General features: G+C 48.4%; 1 protein-coding gene across 8 annotated transcripts in view; it reads left to right on the forward strand.

Annotated features, from left to right (window-relative positions):
• Window positions 1–22883, forward strand: part of RABGAP1L (RAB GTPase activating protein 1 like) — a 425645-nt gene extending 402762 nt beyond the window's left edge. For all 8 annotated transcript variants that reach the window (XM_037145558.2, XM_037145559.2, XM_037145560.2 and 5 more), the window contains 6 exons: window positions 3129–3239; window positions 8244–8348; window positions 9533–9616; window positions 12293–12364; window positions 16309–16506; window positions 17720–22883. In XM_037145558.2, coding sequence (XP_037001453.2) covers window positions 3129–3239; window positions 8244–8348; window positions 9533–9616; window positions 12293–12364; window positions 16309–16506; window positions 17720–17872 — 723 coding nt within the window. In that variant the 3' untranslated portion in view covers window positions 17873–22883. The remainder of the gene's footprint in view (window positions 1–3128; window positions 3240–8243; window positions 8349–9532; window positions 9617–12292; window positions 12365–16308; window positions 16507–17719) is intronic.
• The last annotated feature ends 823 nt before the right edge of the window (window positions 22884–23706 follow it).

The raw sequence follows: 23706 nt of genomic DNA on the forward strand, positions 1-23706 counted from the left end.
CGTGCACGCAGCATCCCTGCCCATGCTGACATGTAACACAGAGGGGCCCAGGGCTGGGGTCAGGGCCCTCTGGGGTGGGCGGCCCTGGCTAACGTTTCGGAGCGAGTGAAGCAAGGTAACTGCCCTTCCCAAACCCATCCAGTCAAAACTCTCTTCTCCGTCCTGGTGTAAAAGCAAACTTTTTTTGTTGAATTGGCCAGTTCTGAAGAGAGTTTTGACTCCTCGGGACAGGCTGGCCCTGGCAGCATGAGTGGCCGCGGAGGCCTCGCGGAGGCCCCCTCAGGGCCCCGGGTTCTCGCCGTGGAGGATGATACTGCATTTCTGGCCCCGTGGCTTTGCTTCGCCTGCGTCTGTGAGCGCAGAGCCAGGCCCGTGCTCCCCACTCCGCCGCTGGCTTTGCAGACACTGAACTGGAGCTCCCTGCTAAAGCAAAATCAGGTGTGCCCCGGCTGTTGCGCTTGGTAGGGACCCTGAGACGCCTCCTTTCTCCCCAATATTCTCTCGTCCCCCCACCCACTCAGCTGTGTGTCTGTGAGGAGGGGTTCCAGCCATGACAGTCTTGGAATGGAAAGTCCCAGGCAGAATTCAGCCGAGCTCACGCTCTCTTATATAATATAACCCACCAGGCCCATTGCTCATCAATAGGGAAAGTAGTGACCTGTGCTTTTTAAATACTGTCAACAAAGTCCTTTTCCACTCACATCGCGTGGCTTTACCTGGAGGTCAACTCGACTCTTAAGTGTGTGTCCTGCAACCTGAAAAACTGGCAGCTGCCACAGTTTCACTAGTGCCAAGGGACTGTGATGTGGATGCCAGGGGACCTTGTCGTACCCTGACGTCCCACAGGTACACTTCCGGCAGACACAGGACACGGAACGCAGGAACAGGTGTTGCAGTAGTCTTACCAGGGCTGCTTCAGAAGGGATTCTGCAGGAAATGAGAAGAATGTCTTTTCTGCATCGTGAGATACGTCGTGAGGAAATCGTGCCGGTACCGCTGCCTGTCCTACCAACGAGGGCATTTATTAGGAAAGTTTCTGAACCTTTTTTAAAAAAAGTCTTGAGTTTTTGACAGGGACGTAAGTTGTTTCCACGATAAGGGGTGAGAGTTGGATGTATTGGAATGGAAGACTGAGGCTCCAGCGGCTGCTACGGTTTGGGTCACTTCCACAAAGCTTGAAAGATTCAGCCTGAGACACCCTGGCCTCTGTTATGTCAGCCTCTCTGTTTCTTGGGCTCAGTGACAGGAGACGCCTGTAGGTGGAGGGACAGAAGGAATTTGATGAGCACAGTCTGTCCCTACAAACACGCCCGCTGCCCTTCCGGGAGTAACTTGGAAATGGATTTCTGGTGAGGCAGCGCTTTGAGGGGTTACATTGTATCTTGGTCACAAGAAAGATCCAGGGTGGTTTCACGTAGAAAATGAGCTTCTAACAAGAGGGACTTAAAAAAATTATTGTTTGGACATTTAATCATTTACAGTGGAATTGATGTTCTAAATTGCCTTTTATTTTTTAAGCAACTTTTTAAACTTTTAAAATACATGTTATATACTCATTGTAGAAAACTTGGGAACCTCTAAATATCACCAAGACAACAGTAAAAATAATGTACAACCCACAGTTAATATCTGTTATTTATGATGTTATAAAAATGGAATTTTCTAGTTAGCTCTTTTTCTACAAGATAGTATAGCATTGCTCTGTTGCTACATATTTTTACTTATATTTTAATACTACATGGAATTCCATCATGAGTTTATTTAAAAGTATCTCAGTGATTTGGGATTTGAAAATCTTTTTCACTAGACATCCTTTTCAAAAAATGTTTTAACATCCCCCAGTTATCTTGGTCTGTTTTCTGCAAAAGGAAAGACTGAAATGAGCCCTTGTGGCTGGTTACAGTTCAAGCCCGAGTTTGGCCCTGTGCTTCTTTGCTGGCCCTGCTCAGATCTTCTGCCCCCACGGAAGTCTCTGGCTCTGTCCTCCCCGTCCATTGCTTAGCCCTTCTTTGAAAAACAAAAAGAAGAAAGAAAGGTTTTCCGCTTTCCATATAACACACCCCAGTTTGTCCTGTAAAGAAGATAAAATCCACCACACACACACACACTCACACACACACACACACACACACACACACACATGCCCAGAGCATGCTATTACACACCCTCTTCCAGGACATAGGTCTGTCCTCTTGTCTTGCACCGCGGCTTTGAGTTTTTGCCAGCCTCGTAGAAAACACTGTTAGGAGTGTACATCTGAAAAACAGAAGGTGCCGTCACCTCGAAGTCTTTCCCAGCAGTTCTCTGGAGGGGCCTGTAACAGCCAACAGGGGCCGAGAAAGCACTTTGGATTCTTTAGCATGGAAGGCACCCCATTGCTGCTGCGACGGGGAGACCTTGCTTCCCAAGGATGCGACGCGGCTTGTTCTTGTCATTTAACTTTGTTTCAGACTTTCCCCTGGGAGTTCAAGGGGAGCAAAACAGCTCAGTAATGTGTTTTACCTAGAATCTTTTCATCTGAAATTTAGAAAACACCAGAGCAAATGTTTGGAGAGATGCTATCCTAAGGACTGTTGCTTGAACACAGACATTTGTGTTCAGAAACGTAAGCACGTTTTCACCCAAAGAGTGAACATGTCAGTGGACAGCAAAGGCATGAACCCAGGCGTCCTGACCCCGGGTCCTGGAAAAACAGTTTGAGAAAGTGTCCAGCCGTACGCCATCCCTGCCCTACTGTGTCTTGTGTTTTCCCTTAATGTCAGGGCAGGGTTACTGCGCATGTTTCAGAGGAAGACTTGTCTGTGTCTGCACTCTAGTTCTGTATGGAAACTTCACGGGGCCGCGTTCTGTTTGGACGTTTTGCTTTTCTGTGGCACATTTTTTACACTGTCCAGGGGAGCGTAATGACTGGGGTAAGTTTCACTGGGTAGAGTGCCGCCTTTGCACCGCTCGCTTAACTCACCGTTGTTTCCCAGACAGCTGTCCTGCCTTCCTGTGCCACTGCGCCTGCTCCTTCCACACCTCGAGTTCACTCTTGTTGCTGCTTGTGGTTCCTCACCAGTCCCGTCCGCCGCTGCTGTCCCACCAGGCACTAACGCCCGTCTCCGGCTGTCGCTCTCTTTCCACAGAGGGAGAACCGGAGACTGCAGGAGGCCAGCATGAGGTTGGAACAAGAGAATGACGACCTGGCCCACGAGCTAGTCACCAGCAAAATCGCCCTGCGGAATGACTTAGATCAGGTACGCTGGTTCTTCACTGGGAAGACCTAAGACCTAAGACCGTGACAGCCCCACGGGCAAGGCCCCAGTTGCTCTCACCACGGTCCCGCCAGGGCTCCCTCTGTACTTGACACTGGGTCAGCTGCTCGGTGGATGAACGGGTGAGCGAAGGTGGGAGGGGACGGCTGGTACTATTTGGACCAGGTGGGACGTGCCAGCCTTTGAGGAGGGTTCGGGTCGCTTCCAGACAGCACGTGTAACGTGTTTTTACACCTCTGCCCTTCTCTGGTGTCTCTCCCCCTGCGCCGGTACTGTTCCTGAACCAAGGGCTGCCGGCGTGACCGCCGGGGAACATCAGTCACGGGCATCCTCATCTAGCATGCATGCGGGGTTTTTGTAGGACACGTGGACATCAGGACGTGTGCGTCCTTGGGATGGCAGGCATCCTAGTGGCTAAGAGCCAACGCTGCCTGCGTGTGAGCCTGGCATTACCATTTCCTGACCGTGTGACCTGGGCGGTGCGTAACCTGCCCATAGGTATGAAAAAGTCTACCTTGTGAGATGATTCGAGAATAGAATGAGGTAAAAGACCTTAGTATGTGTTGAGTAAGTGCTAGAGCTGTTGCTAGGAAGATGTTAAGTTGTTGAACTTTCCTTGTTTTTTCAGCTCGAGGGTTTCTGTTTTCTATGGAATAGTTGAAACAGCTATTTCAAAGACAGTTGGCAGTATGGAAGGAGTCTTGTGTAGACTTAAAATTATCACAGTATTTTCTGACTTTTAAAAAGTGAACATTCCCAACAAATGGTGCAGGGTCAGAAAAATGGAGACTCGGACCATTAAATGTGTGAAAAGAGGCATGCTGTGCTCTAACTACGCACCGGCAATATTTGAAATGCAGATCCATTAACAATGTAAGTCTGGTTGAATTAAGATTGCAGGAGTTTTAAAATGTTTAAAAATGGTCACTGCCACACCTTCTTTTCCCATATAAACATCTGATTTTGTGCGCACAAGTTTTGACCGCGGTGAGACGGGAGCACAGTGCCAGGGTGTGGGGAGAGGTGGAAGCTGCAGGAGTCAGCGCTAAATGGAGTTTGAAAATGAAGCAGAACTGTGCTTGCTGCTCAGGGCGCCGGATTGGAGGGTACGGAAAGGAACCCAGTGGGGTGGGAGGGGGTGGCACTTTTAACCACCAACCCCGTGCAGCCCAGCCCTTTTGTAAGGCGTCAGTGGGAAAAGTGGTCACTGGGGCAGTCAGAATCACAGAAGGAAGAGGGGTTCTGGTCGACCAGGGCCCCACCCGACCGCAGCCGTCCAGTTCTGTGTTCATCAGACTCCAGTGGTGGGGTGGCACCCCAGTGGAACTCCGCTCCCTGTCTGCCTTCCAGATGGCCTGCGCTCACAGCCGGTTCTGCCCTTCAGAACCTCTTATCTGTTACCAGGTTCCTTAGGATGACCAGTGAAAGGGAAAAAGCTCTGAGCAGTTGGACTCGGTGGGGTGCAGTGGAAGGTCCAGTTGTAGATTGAAAATTGTGTGCATTAATGTAACACATTCGTTAAGCCTTTAAAAGGTTTAAAAATAATGAAATTAAATACTGGTTGAGTACCTACTATGCACCAAGCAATATATTTAGCAATTCATGAGCATTATCTTATTTAAGCTTCCTAACAGCTTTGTTATTTTAATCTTCTGTTTTATCAGTGAGGAAACTGGGATTCTCTCTCCCTCCTTCTCTCTCTCTCTCTCTCTCTCTCTCACTTAACTGTCCTAAAAGAAAGAGAGATTTGGTCAAAAAGATATACACAAGGTCATTTTCTGCAGCGTTACTCATAAAAATAAAAAATAGAAATAATATACAAGTTCGATAGAAGAGGAGAACAAAAGTATACTTGTAAAATGCCTTTTTTGGAATAGCTTTTAAAAATGATAAGAAGATGATAGAATTTTTTTAAAAGCAGTACATTAATTTGTGTATCATGTTTTCATCTAAATCACAAGGGCTGTGGCTGGCAGGGGCCATGCTGCAAGGAATAGAGGCTGGAGCGTACCCGGGCAGGGAGGAAGCCGACAAGGAGGCACAGCGCCCCTGGATTTCTCTAGGCGATAAGACTAAACCTAATTTTTATATTCATCTTTATGCCTTTATATTTTCAGTGACTACTCTTTTATAAGAAGACCTTAAATTATTTAACCACCCTTGGTTGAGCAACAGTATGCATTGTAACTTTTTAAAAATCAGAAAAAAGCCCTGCTGGTGTAGCTCAGTGGATTGAGCCCGGACTGCAAACCAATGGGTCACCAGTTCAAAGGGTCGCCAGTTTGATCCCCAGTCAGGGCACATGCCTGGGTTGAGGGATAAGTCCCCAGTAGGGGGCACATGAGAGGCAGCTGATCAGTGTATCTCTCGCACATCCATGTTTCTCTCTTCCGTCTCTTCTCTTAAAAATAAATAAATAAATAAATAAATAAATAAATAAATAAATAAGAACCTTTAAAAAAGGTTTTTCCAAGAAAGTCCATTTTGCGGGTCCGCCTGGAATGACTGCCCCACGGGGGCTCCTGAAACTGGATTGTTGAGATCTCAGGAGCCTCACGTAGACAGTGGCTCAGTCCCTGGGGAAAAGTTACTCCTCCCTTTAGTCCTCACTCTTCTTTCCTCCCTTCACACACCTCTTTCTCTTTCTCACTCTTTTTTTTAATCCTCAGCTGAGGACACGTGTATTGATTTTTAGAGAAAGGAAGAGAGATAAAGAGAAAGAGAAACATCAATGTGGGAGAGAAACATGGATCAGTTACCCCCTTACGCACACAGACCGGGGATCAAACCCACAACCTTCTGGTGCACAGGATGATACTCTCCCAGCGGAGCCACCTGGCCAGGGCATCTTTCTCTCTTTTTATTTTTTTTTTTAAAGATTAGCCCCTGCTTTTGAAGCTTTTTATCTGAATGAAAGAATAAACATTGCTTTTTCATGCATACCTTCTGATGTTGCAGTTTTGCAGGCACCGCAGGCTGTTCACTTCTCGCCGACAGACTTCCCTCTGCAGAACTCACCCTCACTCCCACGCTTAAAAAGGGCTTCTGGGCGATTAGAAACGTGAAAAGATACAAATTCCCTGGGTCAGTTTCTGCCACTCCCTGCACTCTGGCCCTTCCTGTCCTTTCCAGTTCCCCTGGAGTTGGGAACAGCGAGAGGATACACAGCGAGTCCTTTCCCACTGGGGACTGAGCCCAGGTCCCTTCTCACCACAGCAGGTCATGTGTTAGGCCGGAAGCGACACATATTAAGTGGCAGATCCATTTGCTTTATTTTTAGGTCGAGCAGCTGGCTAGTTCTTTGAGGAACCATTCCTGGAAGATCCTCACGCTGCTGCCTTTTGCTCAGGTTATCGTTGATTTGTGGTTACATCACAGATTGCAGCGTCCTGTCTGTCACATTCCCATGGGACCCTAATGTAGTGGAGAAGCAATAGGAATAGAGTGAGCTCGCCTTACCTCGGCCTAGTGAAGAACGTGCAGCAGAAACGTGAAATAAAAATAGCAGGTCCTCTCCTGATGAATATCTAGTCGTTTATTAAAAATTTTCTCCGAGAAGTGGCTTTCTTTTCCTTTCCTTACAGACATTTCCCAAACTGTACATACAGTACCTTTTTGGAGGTCCGCCTCTGATTTTAAGATGTTCTTTTGCCACGTGCACTCTGCCTCCTGCCCCACTAAAATGTAGCGTATCGGTGTCTTGAGAAGGGACTGGGGCAGCGTAAGTACCTGACAGCTCCGAGCGATGCAGAAACAGCTCTGCCCTCTGGGCTGCGGGGCATGAGCAGCACTGGACACTGGGAGCGGAGAGGCTGGATGCAGGTCCCCCCCGCCCCCAGTGCCCGGCAGACTGCTGGCCAGGCCATCTGGACGTGCGGGGGGTACGGAGAAGCAGACAGGAGGCCACCTGGCCTCCGCGTTCGCTGTGACTTGGACAGCATCGTGTGGCTGTCAGCCGGGGCCGGCCTCCTCACATGGCTGCCTTTCTCTGTGACTGGTTTCCTGGGCTGAACCTGTCCTGTGGCTCTCGGCCACCTCCGCTCTGACTTTCAGAGCCACATCCATCCACTTGCCAAATACTGATAGAGGACCTGCTTGGTACCCGTGCTGGGCTGGCTTGTGGGGCCCGGGACCCATGGCAGCCATAGAGCTGCCGCCTCCCAGAGCCCGAAGCCACGTGGGCAGGACAAGGCAGTCGCACACGTGTAATTGGTCAGTGCAGTTGCGACAGGCTTAACCAGGAGGGGATTTAGGTGGGGTGAGTCGGGCAGGGCATGGGCCACGCTGCCCTGCATGTGCACACGGGCAGCTGAGACCTAACAGGTGACAGACACACATGCTGGTGAGTTAAACACATGCGGCGCTTCCTCAGTTTAGTTGGGCTCTGTGTCTGAGTTGAGACCCGAGTACATTTCTGAGCTTTCCGTGGCCATTCTGGTCTTTTCTGTTTGGATTACTCGTCTCTACCTCACTTTTCTCACTACTGCACTCACCCCCGTGTGAGTGCCCGTGTGGGGCTTCAAATGTCCTCGACCGACTGTGGTCCATGGCCCAGCCTCTCCCTGCGCCCGCCCTGCACCCGCCCCCAGGCACAGCTCTTAGGAGCTTCCCCCATGGCTCCACCCCTGCCTCCGCTGTGTCCACAGTATCAGAGTGAGTGCTGTGTGGCGTCCAAAAACGTGCGAGGAGCGTTCAGAACAAGCAGGGGCTCAGGTGCCATTCCAGTCTGCATTTGGACCTGGGCTCCAGTACTCGGCGTGCACCCCAGGCAGGGGGTCTGATCTCTGTGACTTACTGTCGTCGTCTGGGAGGTCACCACTGTGGGAGGATCAGAGGCAGCGCGTGCCCAGAGGCTGGCACTCAGTGAGGGCAGCCATCGCCGGGTCAGCGGGGAGGGAAGCGCACCCGCAGGCGGTAGTGTGGGAGCAGGACGTCCGGGCCAGCCGTCCCCACGTCTCTGTGACCGTGGCGCCCTCTGACTTGCAGGCGGAAGACAAGGCAGACGTATTGAACAAGGAGCTCCTCCTGACCAAACAGAGGCTGGTGGAGACCGAGGAGGAGAAGAGGAAGCAGGAGGAGGAGACGGCTCAGGTAACAGGCGCTGGCGCGCTTTCCTCTGCACGGGCGCATTACACAGGTACGGAGCCTCCTGCCAGAGCGAACAAGGCATCGTTGTATTCTAAGTCGGGTGACGCAGAAGCAGCCCCTGCGAGTAGCATCGAGTCTGGACGCCTCTCTGCAGGCCCTGAAGTGGGAGGCGGCCTTTCTCCCCCTCGAACAGCTGCCAGGAATCCGCCTTGACTGAGCCATCTAGCGTGCGTGTTACATTTCCTCTAAGTTTAGTAACTTGGGATTATGATCCAAGAGCTCTGACAAATCTGCAGACTTCACGTTGTATCGCCAAGATAATTGACTCCTCGGCAGTAACTGGGGCTTGTTGAGCCGGAAGCCCCCAGCACACTCTGCTGGGAATCGGCTCCACTGGCCAGGCTTCACTTTCCTGATCCCGACCTTCGGGAGACGCATCAGCGCTCCTGCGGAGCTGGCACCCCTCGCTCCCTGGGGCACAGAGCGAGCCCTCTGGGGCCCCGCCTTGGCTTTAGCATCCTTCCATCTTCTGTGAGTTGGGAGGCTGTTCAGCTGGAAGGTGCCTCCCCCAGAGGGTGTGGATGGGTGACTAGAGGGGCCTCTCTGTCCATGCCAGTCCTGGTCAGCACACGCATTCTAACAGTTTGGTTCCGAGATGGCAAATTGCTAATAAGATAGAACACAGAGCCCTTCCAAGACCTACATCCGAGCAGGGGAGGTTTTGTGAAGTTCCTATTGAAGGGATGTATCATTTAACACCTTTGGAGGAATTGTACAGAGTGTTCCTTCATGCTTTTTGTTGTTGTTGAAATGGTAAAGTGACTTTTGGCATTTATTGTGGACCAAGATTTTTTTTTTTGACATACCCAAAATTTTTCAGTGGCTGATTATCCAGTCGGATGTAGGCACTTAATCAACAACGGGGCTGTAAAGCAAGTAGTGAGCACAGGCAGTTTTATTATCGGATGGCGCCTGTGTCTTACACGTTACAGGAAGGAAAGATTTCTGTATCTCGAGATGGTCGGGGTTTTCAGGTGATCAAGATGCAGCTTCGGTGAGGAAAATTTGTATAGTTTCAGTGTTTCCCTTGTCACTGGCCGTGATCCAGGCAGACTTGAGTTGGGTCTTTGTGGAAATTACTAAGATTGTGACCGAGTCTTGACGGTTGTCATCCTCACTCTTTCCAGCTAAAAGAGGTCTTCCGGAAGCAGCTGGAGAAGGCAGAGTACGAAATAAAGAAGACCACAGCCATCATCGCTGAGTACAAACAGGTACTGCGCCGCGGTGGTGTTGGCCACCAGAAGAGTGGTTGTTGGTGGTGTTCTCTGGGGAAATGAACTTCGTGTTTAGAGTTGCCAGAGCGGTGGCCGGGCTGCAGTCACTACATGCGGTGGCTGATGCTCTCCTTTGAAACCGACGTGGTCGGACACGCCTGCTGGTTACATGGGAGGTCCAGCCGAGCTAAACAGTCTGTTGTCTGTTTGTCGTGTTTACTAGATGTGGAGGAACAGAAATGCCACTATTACCGCAGGGACCCTGTCTCTGCCCTACTCAGAAGCCACTTCCTGTAGGGGGCAGACACAGGGCCCGCGGGCAGAACCCGGCCCTCCACCTTGTCTTGTCTGGCCCGGCACCAGCGCCCAGCTCCCACTTAACTGTTAAGGAGTAGTTACATTTGTACAGTCCTAACATTACATCCAGCCCTTTGAAGGCAACCGTGAGTTTGGTGTGGCCCCCAGTGAAAATGAGTCTGACACCTCAAACTCATTGCTGTAGAGCATACTAGTAACATTTGCCTCTTCGCCAAGGACTAAAGTTTAGTGATTGTGTGAATAGCAGTAGCCGGGGAATCAGTGTGTGCTTTGCTGTCGCGGTATAGCATGTGGGCACCCGTCCTCCCCCGTGGCCATGTGGCCTTGGAGGGAGATGACACCTGTGCATGCAGAAGAGGAAAGGGAACTTGCTGCTGGGAGTTAAAGGAAATGGGGAAACTCCTCCTGGACGAGGGGTGATTGGAGCTGTGCTTCCAGGGCCAGGTGTGTGGGGACGGGAAGGAGAGGGCAGGCACAGGGAAAGGGGACCAGCACACACACACACACACACACACACACACACACACACACACACACACACACGGGGTGGAGTAGTGGAGGAGAGAGTTGGTTTGGCAAGCGCTCCGAGCTAGAAGAGGAGCGCGGGTGAGTTGGGGCACAAGTCAGGGAGGGTGGTCGGGGATTGCCGTGGAGTTTGCATTCGGTTCTGTTGGTAGTCGGAACGTTTGAGCAGGAAAGTGGCATAATCAGGGACCTGTGGTTGGCACTGCTGTGTCCCAGTGGGAAATGTGGGACCGAGAGGGGACCCACCGGCACAGACACAGACCAGGGAGAGGCAGAGCGCAGAGTCTGGGTACACTAAAGGGGCCCTGGACATAATCGGTGGTGACAAAATGGAGACGAGGGCGACACAGAAGATGGCGACTTTTTCTGCTAGAGCAAGGGAGAACATTGAACCGACCCTGAGATTTCGAATTCGGGTGAGGAGGAGAGGGGATGCACGAGGAACATTCAAGGCCATGTGCGGTGGGACTTGCCGTCACTGCAGATGCGTTTTTCTGTCACCGCGTCAGGCCCTGGGTGGCCGCCATATGCCGTGCTCTGCAAATAGCAGCCTCAGGGACTGCTCTTGACTATTATCTGGCAAGCGCTTCAAGTGATGCAAAAGGCAGCAGTCCCATCTGTCGGAAGATAATTAGGACCCCAGACATGATCTAAGTGCATCTTATAGTTGGAATTGGCTGCTATTGGCTATATCTCAGAACGTTTTGGTCTATTTAAAAGGGTATATGGTTTGCCAAAATTACTAGGGAGCTAGGTTTTTAAAAAAATATTGGCTAATGCACACCTGTTTGTCGCTTTCAGGCTTAGACCTGGAGAAATTAGAGAGTGTGCTGCACAGGCGGGCCCTGGATCCTAGAACTGATCCCGAGTAAACTGGGGTTGCTCTGTAGGGTCTGTTCACATAAGAGAGGCAGTAGACCTTTTATGTTTTAGTCCAGATGTGACAATTTCACACCCCCTAAACTTTTTTATTTCTCACAAAAAAAGATTGAGATCTTACTCAAGTCCAATAAGAATTGAATTTCCAGGGTTTTTTTTTGCTTCTAAAGCACTTACTTCTACCTGTTCTAGTACTTATTAGTACTTATTTCAGAACTACTAATAATGAGGTTTTATTTGATGAGTGATTACAGCCAGGGGCTGTACTAAACCCTTTGCGTACATTTTTTCTATTAATTTTCACAGCACAACACTATCTGGTCAGGAGGAAACAAACCTAAGCGTAGACTCATCAGTGAATTTGCCCAAGAATGTGGAGCTAGAAAGTATGAGAACTGGACTCCTGGGCTTTTCATTTGTGCCAGGTTGCCAAACCACTTGATGAGTTTTAGTCTTTGTGATTTTTCTGGTCATTTGACCTTTTTTTTTTTTAAGTTTCATTCCTTCTACCACTTGTTGAGGACGTTTCTGTACTTGACAACAGAGGTCCTTTTCTGTGGCTGCAGTCAGGAGACATGCTTGGTTCAGAACCTTCCCACCAGAGTCCCAGCCCAGACAATGTCTCGCATGAGGCAGGTACTCAGCGAAGGTCCTGCAGAGAGATCGCAGAGGCAGGGGCAGGGGCAGGGATTCCCTGGAACCAGTCACAAAGGCTGGCGATGGAAGGGAATCAACCCTTCCTTCCACCAGTCACGACAGGTGCTTTACACGGGGCGCACCCAGGCTCTCTGCTGCTCACTGCAGAAGAGACTGCCCTTCGCAGTGCCATCCATTTGCACGATTTCTCCAGCATCACAGGTGTGACAGTATAAGAGTTGATAAAGTGATGTGCACACGTGTGAAAGTTGTTCTGTTGTCCAGGAAGGAAACTTTTATTTTTCTTTCCTTTAGATCTGTTCCCAGTTAAGCACCAGACTGGAGAAGCAGCAAGCAGCCAGCAAGGAGGAGCTGGAAGTGGTAAAGGTGAGGAGTGGCGCAGCACCGTGATGGAGTGTCTTCCCCATGCCCAGGCTTCGGTGGGCGCCTGCCTGCCAGGAAGGTCCCCACCCAGCCCTTTGTTCTGGAGGACATAGGAATTGTTGCAGAACCTCTCGCCTGACCCGGTGTGGTCCTCTTCCCTGCAGCTGAAAGGCTGTGTCCCCCTAAGTCTTGTGGCCTGTCAGAGGTAGGTAGTGGCTTTCAGCACTGTCACAGGAGGCCCCAAGCTTTCGTGTACCGAGGGCCCTTCGGACCCCCAGCAGCCTGCATCCCAGCTGTGCCTGAATTGATGTGACGCTTCAGTGTGCAGCCCGTAGTCTCATCTGTCACTCCCTTGAACAGGAAGCAGCGTGGGTGGTCTAGGACTTGGCTGGAGAACATATATTGGGTAGCTGATTCTAATTTTTGAGAGATTTATTTAAAAAAACAAAACAAAACCTTGTTGCATTTATTTATATACCGCCCCCTGGTGGTAAAACTCCTATTGATTATTTGAAAAAGCAACTGCTTATTCTGTAGAAATAGAAGTAAACCAAATGGATCGGTATTCTTAAGAAGTAACATTGGCACTACCAACTTTCAGACCAGTGTCCAAGAAACCTGACGTAATTCTATTTGAATATATTCTGGTCTCATACTAGGAATTTCTGTGCGTTCTAGGGACTCCAGCATGTCCTTTAACACCGTGGCAAGTTACTTACCCTCTCTAAACTTTACTTAGTATTCTGCATAGCAGATAACAGTGCCTGAGTAATTCGGTCATTCTGAAGATTAAATAAGAATGTATGTAAAAATGCGTATTTTAATAAGTTATGGACTGAATATCTGAGACATGGGAAATGAAAATATGAACCTTGTTCTGACTTTGTATTCCAGAAGTGGTTTTTAATTTCATGTTATAAAACACCACCAGTCTGAGATTGTTAGTGAGCAGAGAGTTGATTGTCTTCCTCCCCAAACCTGCCAGATTTGGGGTTCACATCTTCCCTTTTTGTCCTTCCTTTGTCCCCTCTTTTTACTTAGCCTTTATCATCCTTTGTACCTTTGTAGACATAATGACCAATATCGCTGATGAAGTGTCTTGGCCTAAAAGGACTAACTATCCTGAACTAAAATCTCTGTGGAAATGAAAATGAAACAAGGATTTACAGCAACCACTCGGGGAGGGTTTTATTGAGAGCCGACTGTGTGCACAGGTGTTAGACTTCAGTCTTTTACAGAAGTTACGCGTGACAGAGGGCTCAGAACTTCCCTGCAGGAACAGACTGTGTGACGGACGGTGCGCGGGGAGCTTTGGGCAGACACTCGGAAAGCGTGTGAGTGCTGAGTGGACGACACTGGCAGTGGCAGAGAAGTGATATCAGGAACTGCAGATCAGGGATGACTTAGGACCTGGCTGGACTGAAGCAAGATGGGTAGAGTTCAGTTAGAAGGATTTAAAAGGGACATTCCGGAAAAAACAGTGTGCGTGAGGGCCCAGAAACGGGAACGGGCGTTTCGTATTTCACCAAGGCAACGGATGTGATCAGAGTGTGTGTCAAGGAAACGTGGGGTGGCAGGTGGGTAACGAGGCCATGACGTGCAGAAGGAGCCATTCGGACTTGTCTCAGCCAGTCCAGCTCAGCAGCTGACGGTTACCGTGTGCACGCGGACAGGGCCTTGCGTGTGTTATCCCATTCGACTCTCACCTGGGGAGGCAGACACTGTAATACCACCTTCTTACCAACCTATCTCCTTTTTATTGATGATGATTTCCAAAACAGGTAGTTTATTTCCTCAAGGTCACAGAGCTGATAAGCAGTAGAGACAGGATTTGAACCCATGGAGTCAGACCCTGCGGCCCACACCCCCAGCTGTCACATCACACTACCTCCTCTTCCTCCCGTCCTACTTCCTCATCTCATTTGGCATGAATGTGATGATAGCCGTGACCTCTGCACCCTCCTGTAACAGCCTTCCCCTGTCACCGTCCCCTCCCAGTCCCTCCCCTGCACTAATCAGACTGAGCGTGCTCAAGCACAGATCGAACTGTATCGCTCAGTCTAACTGCTTAGGGTTAGATGGGCCACAGGTGGAAACCCAAAACAGCACTGACTTAGACACAAAAGGCATTGATTATCTCACGCAAAGAAGTCTGGGACTAGAGGGATCCTTGGTTTTATCAGTGATCCAGCTTCAGTGACCCACACCCTCAGCGTGGGCTTCCATCCTTGAGCCCGCCCAGAAATCAGACCTGTCACCTGGAGTTTCTGCCATCACCCCCACGTGCCAGGCAGAACTAACTTCAGGCCAAAGAAATGCAAGGATACAAGGCCCTCCTCCTCCAACGGGGTGAGCTGTCCCTAAGTCACCTTCGTATGAGTGCCATACATATCAGAACTCACTTCCATGGCTCCGTCCAGCTTCAGGGGAGCCAGAAAATGGCTCCTTTTAACTGGGCATTTTCCAGCCCATATGACATCAAGGTTCTGTTAGTCAGGAAGGAGATGGAGGTGGGTGGGATCTGGGGTCTCTCCCCTCCCCGCCATCAGCGTGTCTGCTCTCCAGTGTGGAGCACGGGATTCGGTGATGTGAGTGCCTGAGTTTTCTACAGGATGCAGTCGGGATGCACAGGCGTCCCGATCAGGGACCGATCAGGGACCTTTACGGCGTGGCCCTGGAGACCTAGCTCTTCGCACCGCCGGCCTCTCGCGAGCGCGGCACTTCCTCCTGCTTACGCATCCTGCTCCCCGTGCTTCCCCGAAGGCACAGTGTGCATGCACAGGGTGTTCTCTCTGCCGCAGTGCCCTCCTCCCTCCTGTGAGGTCCATCTCTTCCTCTGTCAAGTCCAGCCTAATGAAACTGCTTGCCCAGCTCGGTAGACTTAAGCCACTTAAGACCCAGATGAGAAGCCACCGTGTTAATGTCTCATTGAGTCAGTGACAAATACGTGACAGATACTCGGTGTGCCCTCTGCACCAGCCCTGAGCTCTTCAGGGAGCTCTGGGTGTCCAGTGAGCAGGAACCAGGCGGGGGTCTGAAGAGCGCGGTCTGGGAGGGGTAGGAAAAATCAGTGGGGGCCGAGGAGGGGATTTCGGGGGATTCAGGCCTGGGCCAGGGAGTGTGGTCAGGTCGGAGGAAGAATTTAGTGACCAGCTGTCGAGGAATGAAGAGACGACACCCAGGTGCTCAGGCCTCAGTGGTGGCCGCGGGAACCGTGGCACAGAGTGGCTGTGTGCGTGGGGAGGGGAGAGCTGGGGCGTGGGCGTGGAGCGTGCTGCAGCAGGAGGGCGCCAGAGCAGGAAGGTCACGGGTGTCTCTCCTCTCCAGGCGATTCTGCAGGTGTTTTAACAAGGCAGTAGCGCTCTGGCCTCGAGAAGAGCTGCTGCTGTCGTGCTTTGCTTGGCGGTACAGGTCAGAGTCACTTTTACGACCTTGAACAGCAGTGACCATCTCTGCTGGAAGCTGAGCCAAAGGACATGCACTTTATTTGCCGCAGGGGTAGATTCTGGTTCATCATAATGACCTCAGCCTCCTCTAGGCAAGTTACTGAAACTCTGGGTTCCCTCATTTACGAACTGGGGGCGAGCTAGCCCCTGGTCACACAGTGACGAGCCCTGGGAGTGAATGCGACAGCGTGTGCAGAGCATGATGGAGGGGCGTGGCGTCAACAGGGGAGCGCAGAGCTTCCAGAGCAGACGTCAAGGCGGCGCTCTGCCGCTCTCTGTGCCCGGGGTCTCGCTACAGACACTTGAGGGAAAGGGCAGTTGGGTCCTATGGAGACTCGATCCGTTCTGGTTGGAGCACAAGAGAGAGAACCACCTTCAGATACCAGCCGGCGTTTGGTGGCAGAAAACAGCACCTGAATAACAATCTAATCACACGCTGTTTCAGAGGCGACTTACGCTGTGGAACACACAGCTGGACGTTGTTCTCTCCCCATGTTTCAGGGCAAAATGATGGCGTGTAAGCACTGCAGTGACATCTTCAGCAAGGAGGGCGCCGTGAAGCCAGCAGCCGGCCCCCGAGCGGACCGTGGGGCCGAGTTGGACGACGAGAAGGACTCACTGAAGAAGCAGCTGAGGGAGATGGAGCTGGAGTTGGCACAGACCAAACTGCAGCTGGTGGAGGCCAAGTGCAAAATCCAGGTTGGTGACTTGGTGAAAGGTCAACGAGAAAAACAAAGTTCATGGTCGGAGCTATTCTAGGATTTCAGCATAGACATATCTCAGTCAGAATCATAGTTGTTACGATAAATTCATGTTTCTGCCCCAGAATGCACAGTCAGATGTCATATCATTATTCTTTTTTTTTTTAAAATATTTTATTATTTATTTATCTTTAGAGGGGAAGGGGGGGGAAGGAGAGAGGGAGAGAAACATCAATGTATGGTTGCCTTTTGTGCGTCCCCTGCTGGGAACTGGCCTGCAGGGAACCGGCCTGCAACCCAGGCATGTGCCCTGACTGGGAATCGAACCGCGATCCTGTGGTTCGCAGGCCCGCGCTCAATCCACTGAGCTACACCAGCCAGGGCCATATCATTATTCTTAAACACTGATATAAATACACGGATTTAAATGAACTTTAATAATTAAAATTATATCTTGTGTGAACTTAGGTGTATGCTTCTTTTAGTTTACCCTGTGATTTTTTTGGCCAAGGTCATTCCTCATTGAACTTGGTCACTTTGGTAGCTGACCCTGAAAATGAAAGGTCAGACCTCCTCTGTTATTCTTCCTTCGATGGTTGAACATCATCTGACACCTTTTTTTTAAGCTCTTTTTCATCTTTACCTGATTTTGTTGAATCTCTTTCCCTATAATCCCTTTCCATATTGGGAGGGCAACATAATTAGAAAAATAGTCCCGGCTTCCGGTGGGCCGCGATCCGTCCCCGCCGCCACATCCCGCCTCGGCTGCAAGGCCACTGCACCTGCTGTCCTTGGTGGCCTCTGCACTGGACCTCGCACATTCTCAGGGCAAAGGCTGCGTGTTTGGAACTAGAGCCCACTCGTACTTACTCCATCAGTAAAGACGCAGTCCATCCATACTTTTCTGTTTGTGGTTCCAGACATGTTGTCTCGGCGGTAACCTAACCCCAAATGGCAGGGGGAGCGAAAGGATGACACAGGATTTCATTTCACTGTTCGGAAAAAGCACACGTTCTGGTTATTGCTGGTAACTCTTCTAGCTGTAAACTTTTTTGTTGTCCATTAAGAAGCCACTTAAATTTCTCCTGGGCTTTGTGGGAGGAAAACTATGGATATATAGACCTGGAGATTCTAAAGAGCTGTACTGGGATATTGTTTTGTCAGAGAGAAAACATTTATAAAAACTCAGATGATTTTCTTTCTTTAATTAGGAACTTGAACATCAAAGAGGGGCACTTATGAATGAAATCCAAGCTGCGAAAAACTCTTGGTTTAGCAAAACCCTGAACTCTATCAAAACGGCCACGAGCACCCAGCCCCTGCAGCCGCCACAGGCCACCCAGCCACCCAAGGAGAGCACATAGTCCCAGCCCCAGCCCAGCACAAGAGCACAATGATCAAAGTGACCGAGACCCCGGAGGACTCTCCCAGGTGTCCCTTTTGAAGAAGGAAAGTAAAGGAGGCCAGAAAGCAAGCCCAGTCTTTCCGTGGTTCTCCCTCTTTCTTGTATGACGCTTTCAAAGGGATGTTATTTAAACTGACCTGGTTGTGTGGAACACCTGTTTCAGAGCTTCTTGGAAGGCCATGTTCAGATCTGTCCTAGTATTGCGCATTATTTTACATGCCTGAAATTTAGTTGGAAATAAGTAATTCAGAACTAAATGCTTTTTACTGAGCACTAACTCCATAATTGTTTTTATCTTACATAAAAATGAAGATGTCTTTTATTCCAAGGTTGAAGTGATAGAAAGATATTTGTCACAGGTGAAAAAAAAAGTTGAAATCCAAAACTCCTACCTTTTCAGGATTCATTCCGATAAAGCACATTGTGGAGCCGGTTGGGGCCACGCCAGGTGGTTTCCCCCTGACAGGGGCTCCTGGCTGGTGGGGTCCTGTCCGAGGGGGAGCAGACCTGGGATTGAACCGTCCCAAAGACAGTTCAAGTGTTTTGTTTTCTGTTGGGTGCATCTGGAAACAAAGTGCCAAGAACCACGGGAGAGGGTTGGCTGTTGAGGAAGGGAACTGAGATTCTGGTAAGCGAGGGAAGAACTAAATCGCTCTGGCACTGGTATTCTCACAGGTCCTTTTGAGGGCCCCACACGGGAATTGCAAGAACCTTAGTAGGAACTCAGTTGTGGGTCTGGCAGACATGAAGCCAGGAGTGGGTGTCACGAGCTACAGCCGTGGGAAGCCTTCACCAGAGGCGCCTACACAGATCCCGGTGACTGTGGTGTCCACAATGGACTCCAGAACTGGGGACAGAGTGTGTCGTTTAGTGTCGACACACACTCTGGAAACACGAATGCACTGTAACTTGGTTGAAGTTTCGAAATGGATATTCAAGGCCAGCTTCCCATTGTCTTAACGTTAGGCAACTTTTTCTGATTTCTGTGGCTCCCCCAAAATAGGCCCTCGGTACCCCTAGATGAAGAGACGCAAATGCATTTGTGACATTTTTGGTGGAATATGAAACCTTTATAGAAATACTTATCTCATGGAAAGGTGAAGAAAGCTATTTAAAAGGTGATGGAAATATTTTTCCAATTATATTCGCATATCTATATCAATAGCCCATGCTGGAAATTCTCTGGTAAGGGCAAAACGCAGTTCCCCATTTTCCAAGCTATTGCAGAGGCCTTTGGTCTTTCCCACCAGCCCAACTACCGTCAGTACCTATGGCAGCATTTACTCACTCACCCTTGGCTTCCTGGGTGAACGTATTCTTTTCTTTTCTTATCATTGTTGTTCAGTTTTTGTCCCCATTTCCCCCCTCTACACTACCCTGCCCTGCCCCCACACACACACATCTCGATGAACATATTCTTTGTAAAGGATCTTCAACCCCATAGAGCCAGAGCAAGTCCCATCGGTGCCATATGATGTGGTTGAAACTAACACAGTCCGGAGATAAAACCCTAGTAAGAGCGACTGGGACCCCAGGAGCACATGCTACAGGTTGCTTCCCTGTACAGTGTTCGTCAGCCTCTGAGGAGAGAAGTCACTGTGTTGGCGTCCATGTCCTCTACAATCCATAAAACATAGGGTTGTCTGTCACCCTTGGTCACACTCATCACATAATGTGCTTTCTCACCGGATTTGTTTTGGTTCTGACATCTTTCATTGTTATAGTCATTTTCTTTACCAAAAATTAAAATAAGCCAGCATTCAAGTGTTTGTGTTGATTTTAACATTCCCTCCATGGCAGTTTAGAAACGCTAAATTCCTTTTGTAAAGTATAGTGGCTAGAGAATTGCATCTTGGTACTTGTTTCTATAAATCACTTAGTATAATTTGTTAGCTTTACCGATACTTATGCTTTGATTCCAAGAAGACTTGTACAAGTTGCCTTATCAAATGGCCAGCTAAGTTAAAGATTTTTGTGTTTCCTGAATCTTGCAGTTCTGCCATATAAAGTTCTTTTGAACTTCCAGAAACTGGCACATAACACAGAAAGCCTGAATTCTTTTCCTTAAGTAGCAGAGGGAGGAGTGGAATGGCTCTTGCTCGGTCGAGTCGTTACTGTAAACCTGACTCAGTTTCATAGCCTCTTACATTTTTTTTATACAAAATCACTAGGTGTATACATTCCAAATGTTTAATAAATCAGTCTTTTGCCTTTCCTTTTGACTTTTTCAAAGGGTTATAGGGTCATCTCTAGATTTTTTTTTCTCATCCAGTTCCATATCATACTTGAGTATGTTTTGACACCATCAGTCTAAGCTGTTCTTCAGTGCAATGCCTTTGGGTCAGAAAATTCAAAACGTGGTGTCGGTAAGATTTTTCACAGGCTGTGTTACAGCAGCACTTCCTGACCAAACGTCCTTCACGGGGTATTGTTGACACTCCCGCATCCCAGCATTGACTGCTACTTCCAGTTTCACTCATTTTGAAATATATTTGAGCATTGCTATTCTAATCTTGATTCCTTTAGAAAGAGATGAGCCAGCCCAGATATCCAGGAGGTTTTCAGATACGTATTCTAGAATGTTTTTCATCTTTTCCTAGAACGCAGTGAGTGCAACACTCCAGAAATCCAACGTTTGCAGTTCTGAAAAGAGATTATTTCTCTTTTTATTTATTTCTGCAAAATAAATTAAGGGAATGAACTTCAATTTGATCATTTGATCTATGAGCTTTTGTATCTTGAAAATCTTATGTAACACATTCTTTGAAGTTGACTTTTCAAAGAAAGCAAGCTTGAATTTTGCAGTGCGTATGTTTGCTAGCTTCCCACATCCTGAGCCGTGGAAAGGTTTGGTTATATTTGGTTACATATAATTCAATGCAGAGAAACAAACTCGGTCGCCTGATGCTCCTATGCGGGCGCCCATCAGAACACGAGCAGGTTGTCTGCAGGCCCGCGGCCGGTTCCCATAGCAGCCAGTCTCTGTCTTCCTCTCTCCTGATACGAGGTGGGCAGTTTCTTCCTCATGGGCTTTCCCAAACTTCCAAAATAAAGCTGGAAAGCAATCTTTGCACTGATGTTGGGATATTTAGTTGTATTTATCTTGTTTCATTTTTTCAGAATTTTCATTCTTTTATATATACTATGTGTTATTTATTTTTCTCACACCACTACTCCATTTTCTTAAAATACTTTCCAGTTAATAACCAGTGGCTTCATTTCCTAGCTAAAGTGAGGAACACAAGAGAATGCACAGTGTAGGGCCCAAGAGATGAGAAATCCTTAAAAGGGTCGACTAGTTACTGCAGATGAGAATCAATGTGTATCTGATGGAAGGGGCTGAGTTTGCTTTTCTTTGGCTGAAATCAGTGTAGTAACTTCTGCCAAGATGGTTGTCTGCTTTCAGGACTCCCAAAAGGAGCTCTTAAAAAAATTAAATTCCTTGTTTGTTTTACCTCTCTTGGAGAGAGCACTTTTAATTACTTAGCAAGCTGATTCTGTTGTATAACTTTTAAAAACGGCTCTTAGAAAACCTCTGATTCTCGTGCTTCAGTTACAGATAAACGAGAGAATGGACAAACTGTTGTTTGATCTGCACGCTGTTGGGTCTGTGTGTGTATGGACTTGTCCAGAGTATCCCTGCCTCTCTTGTGTACCCAGGTGCCAGCGCACCTGAGTGAGCACGCGTGTGGCGGTCAGGGAGAGAGGGGCAGGTCTCAGTTCGGGGGCCTGTTCCCTACCAGGGTTACGCGGGGTGACACACCCTTGCCCCCTAGTTGCCCTGCTCATGGTCGCACTGAACAAACCCTGCTCTACCACATCCTTCCTCTGCTGTAGTGGCTTCCATACAATAAAGGCAGCTTTTTACTGGAGGAATTTCCTGATTTTTCAAAAGCTACCAAAATGAATACTTTGGTGCGGGCTGCACCTCAGTAAGAGATGATCTCACATTGTATTGAGGAAGGCGGATGTTTACGAGTCGCATTTTGACGGCAATCTCAGCAGTCAGGTGTTCCCTTCTCAGCTTCCGTGTATGAGACCACGTGTCCAGCTAGTCTGCAAGTGGGTCTGCTACCTGCTATAAAAACATCTTCATCAACACGTCCCATTCTCCCCATATTCATCATCAGTGATATTCTCAAATATTTAATAAAAAAAATCATTGACTAGAAAGTGAGCATTTTCAGTTACTTTTTCACTGCAGTAAGTTAACATTTGAAATCGTTTCCATGGAAATGTAACATAACTATATATTACTTATGGAATAAAATATAGGAAACTGGATTAGAAGGATATAAAATGCATCAAGTCTCTGGGGTCACAAAAGCACAAGAATGAAGCTGGAGATGGTCCCAGGACCCAGATGCCCCAATAGCCTTTTACATCGGTTTCTCTATTTTTGGTATTTTGCATAATATATGGATTCTTAATTCAAACGAGGGGGGGAAGCTTTCTCAGTCCCACTTTTCTTTCCGCTCCTACCTTTCCCTTGCTGAGGACATGGTAGACATTCTTACCATTTATTTCCATGAATTGTTTAATTTTTGTACACGGTTTCCCTAATGGAAACAGGTTCTGGGATAAAGGAGTTGATTAGCACAAACGGTGCTAATTGACTACAAAAGAGACATTAGTAAGCAGCCTCGCTCCCTTTAAACACTGACCGATTAGATGTTTCCGTAATTCCACGTATTATGCATAGTACACTATAAATGTAAATGTAACGCTTGTTAAGAAAAGTGCAATTTATTGTACATTGTCCCAACAAATGTTTACTTTTATAATCGTTATGAACTTGAATTGGATTAGTATCTTGTTTTCATGTGTGAATGAAGCCTTGTGAAATAAACACTTGCAACCAAGGAGGTGACGAGGTGACTGTTTTTGTGAGCCAGTGATGTTTTCAATGCTTTGTGTTGCCCCTTTTTCGCCCCTTGAAGCAGTAATAAACATTTGTTCTCAAGTCCGAACCCGTCTTCTCGATTTTTTTCTAGTTGATTTTATTCGGAATCATTTGAACCCAGTGTTTCCATAACACTTCTTATTTGACACTAGACTCTAGTCAGCTTAGGAAGAAAACCGGTGCGGGAGCATGTTGTGGGCTCTCGCTACCGAGCCATCTCCTCCACAGCTGCGCTGCCAAACACCCAATTTTCCTCTCTAGAGAGTCCTTGGTTGCAAGTAACGGAGACTCTTAAACTAGCTTAGTAACAAGACAATTAACTAAAAGGAACTAGGGATTTTTTTTTTTTAAGATTTTACTTATTTATCTTTAGAGGGGAAGAGGAGAGAGGGAGAGAAATATCAATGTATGGTTGTCTCTCGTGTGTCCCCTGCTGGGAACTAGCCTGCAGCCCAGGCCAGTGTGCCCTGACTGGGAATCGAACCGATATACTCTGGTTTGCAGGCCTGCACTCAATACACTGAGCTACACCAGCCAGAGCCTGAACTAGGGATGTTTTTATTAAAGACACCAGATGCCAAAGAGGGCCTGAACAGGCACTGGGACAAACGACTGAAATGCCATCTATGCTTATTTGTTGTTGCTTCTCTCTGAAAAACAAGCTTCCCCTGCTTCTAAGTGACTCACTTTCAAATCTACATTTCCTCTGTTCAAGGGACAGCAGAGGTGGATTAGCATCTCAGGGCAACAGGTTACTCCAAAGGTTATATAGTTTGATACTGTAGGACATTAATCAGTTTGTACCTGACTCTGCAACCTTACACTAACACTGTTAAATTGCCTATTAAGTCCCCAGTTACGCAAATGCACTGATAGTTTTAACATATCAT

Source organism: Artibeus jamaicensis, unplaced genomic scaffold, assembly GCF_021234435.1.
Source record: "Artibeus jamaicensis isolate MK-2021 breed Jamaican fruit bat unplaced genomic scaffold, CSHL_Jam_final contig_327, whole genome shotgun sequence".
Taxonomy (NCBI): domain Eukaryota; kingdom Metazoa; phylum Chordata; class Mammalia; order Chiroptera; family Phyllostomidae; genus Artibeus; species Artibeus jamaicensis.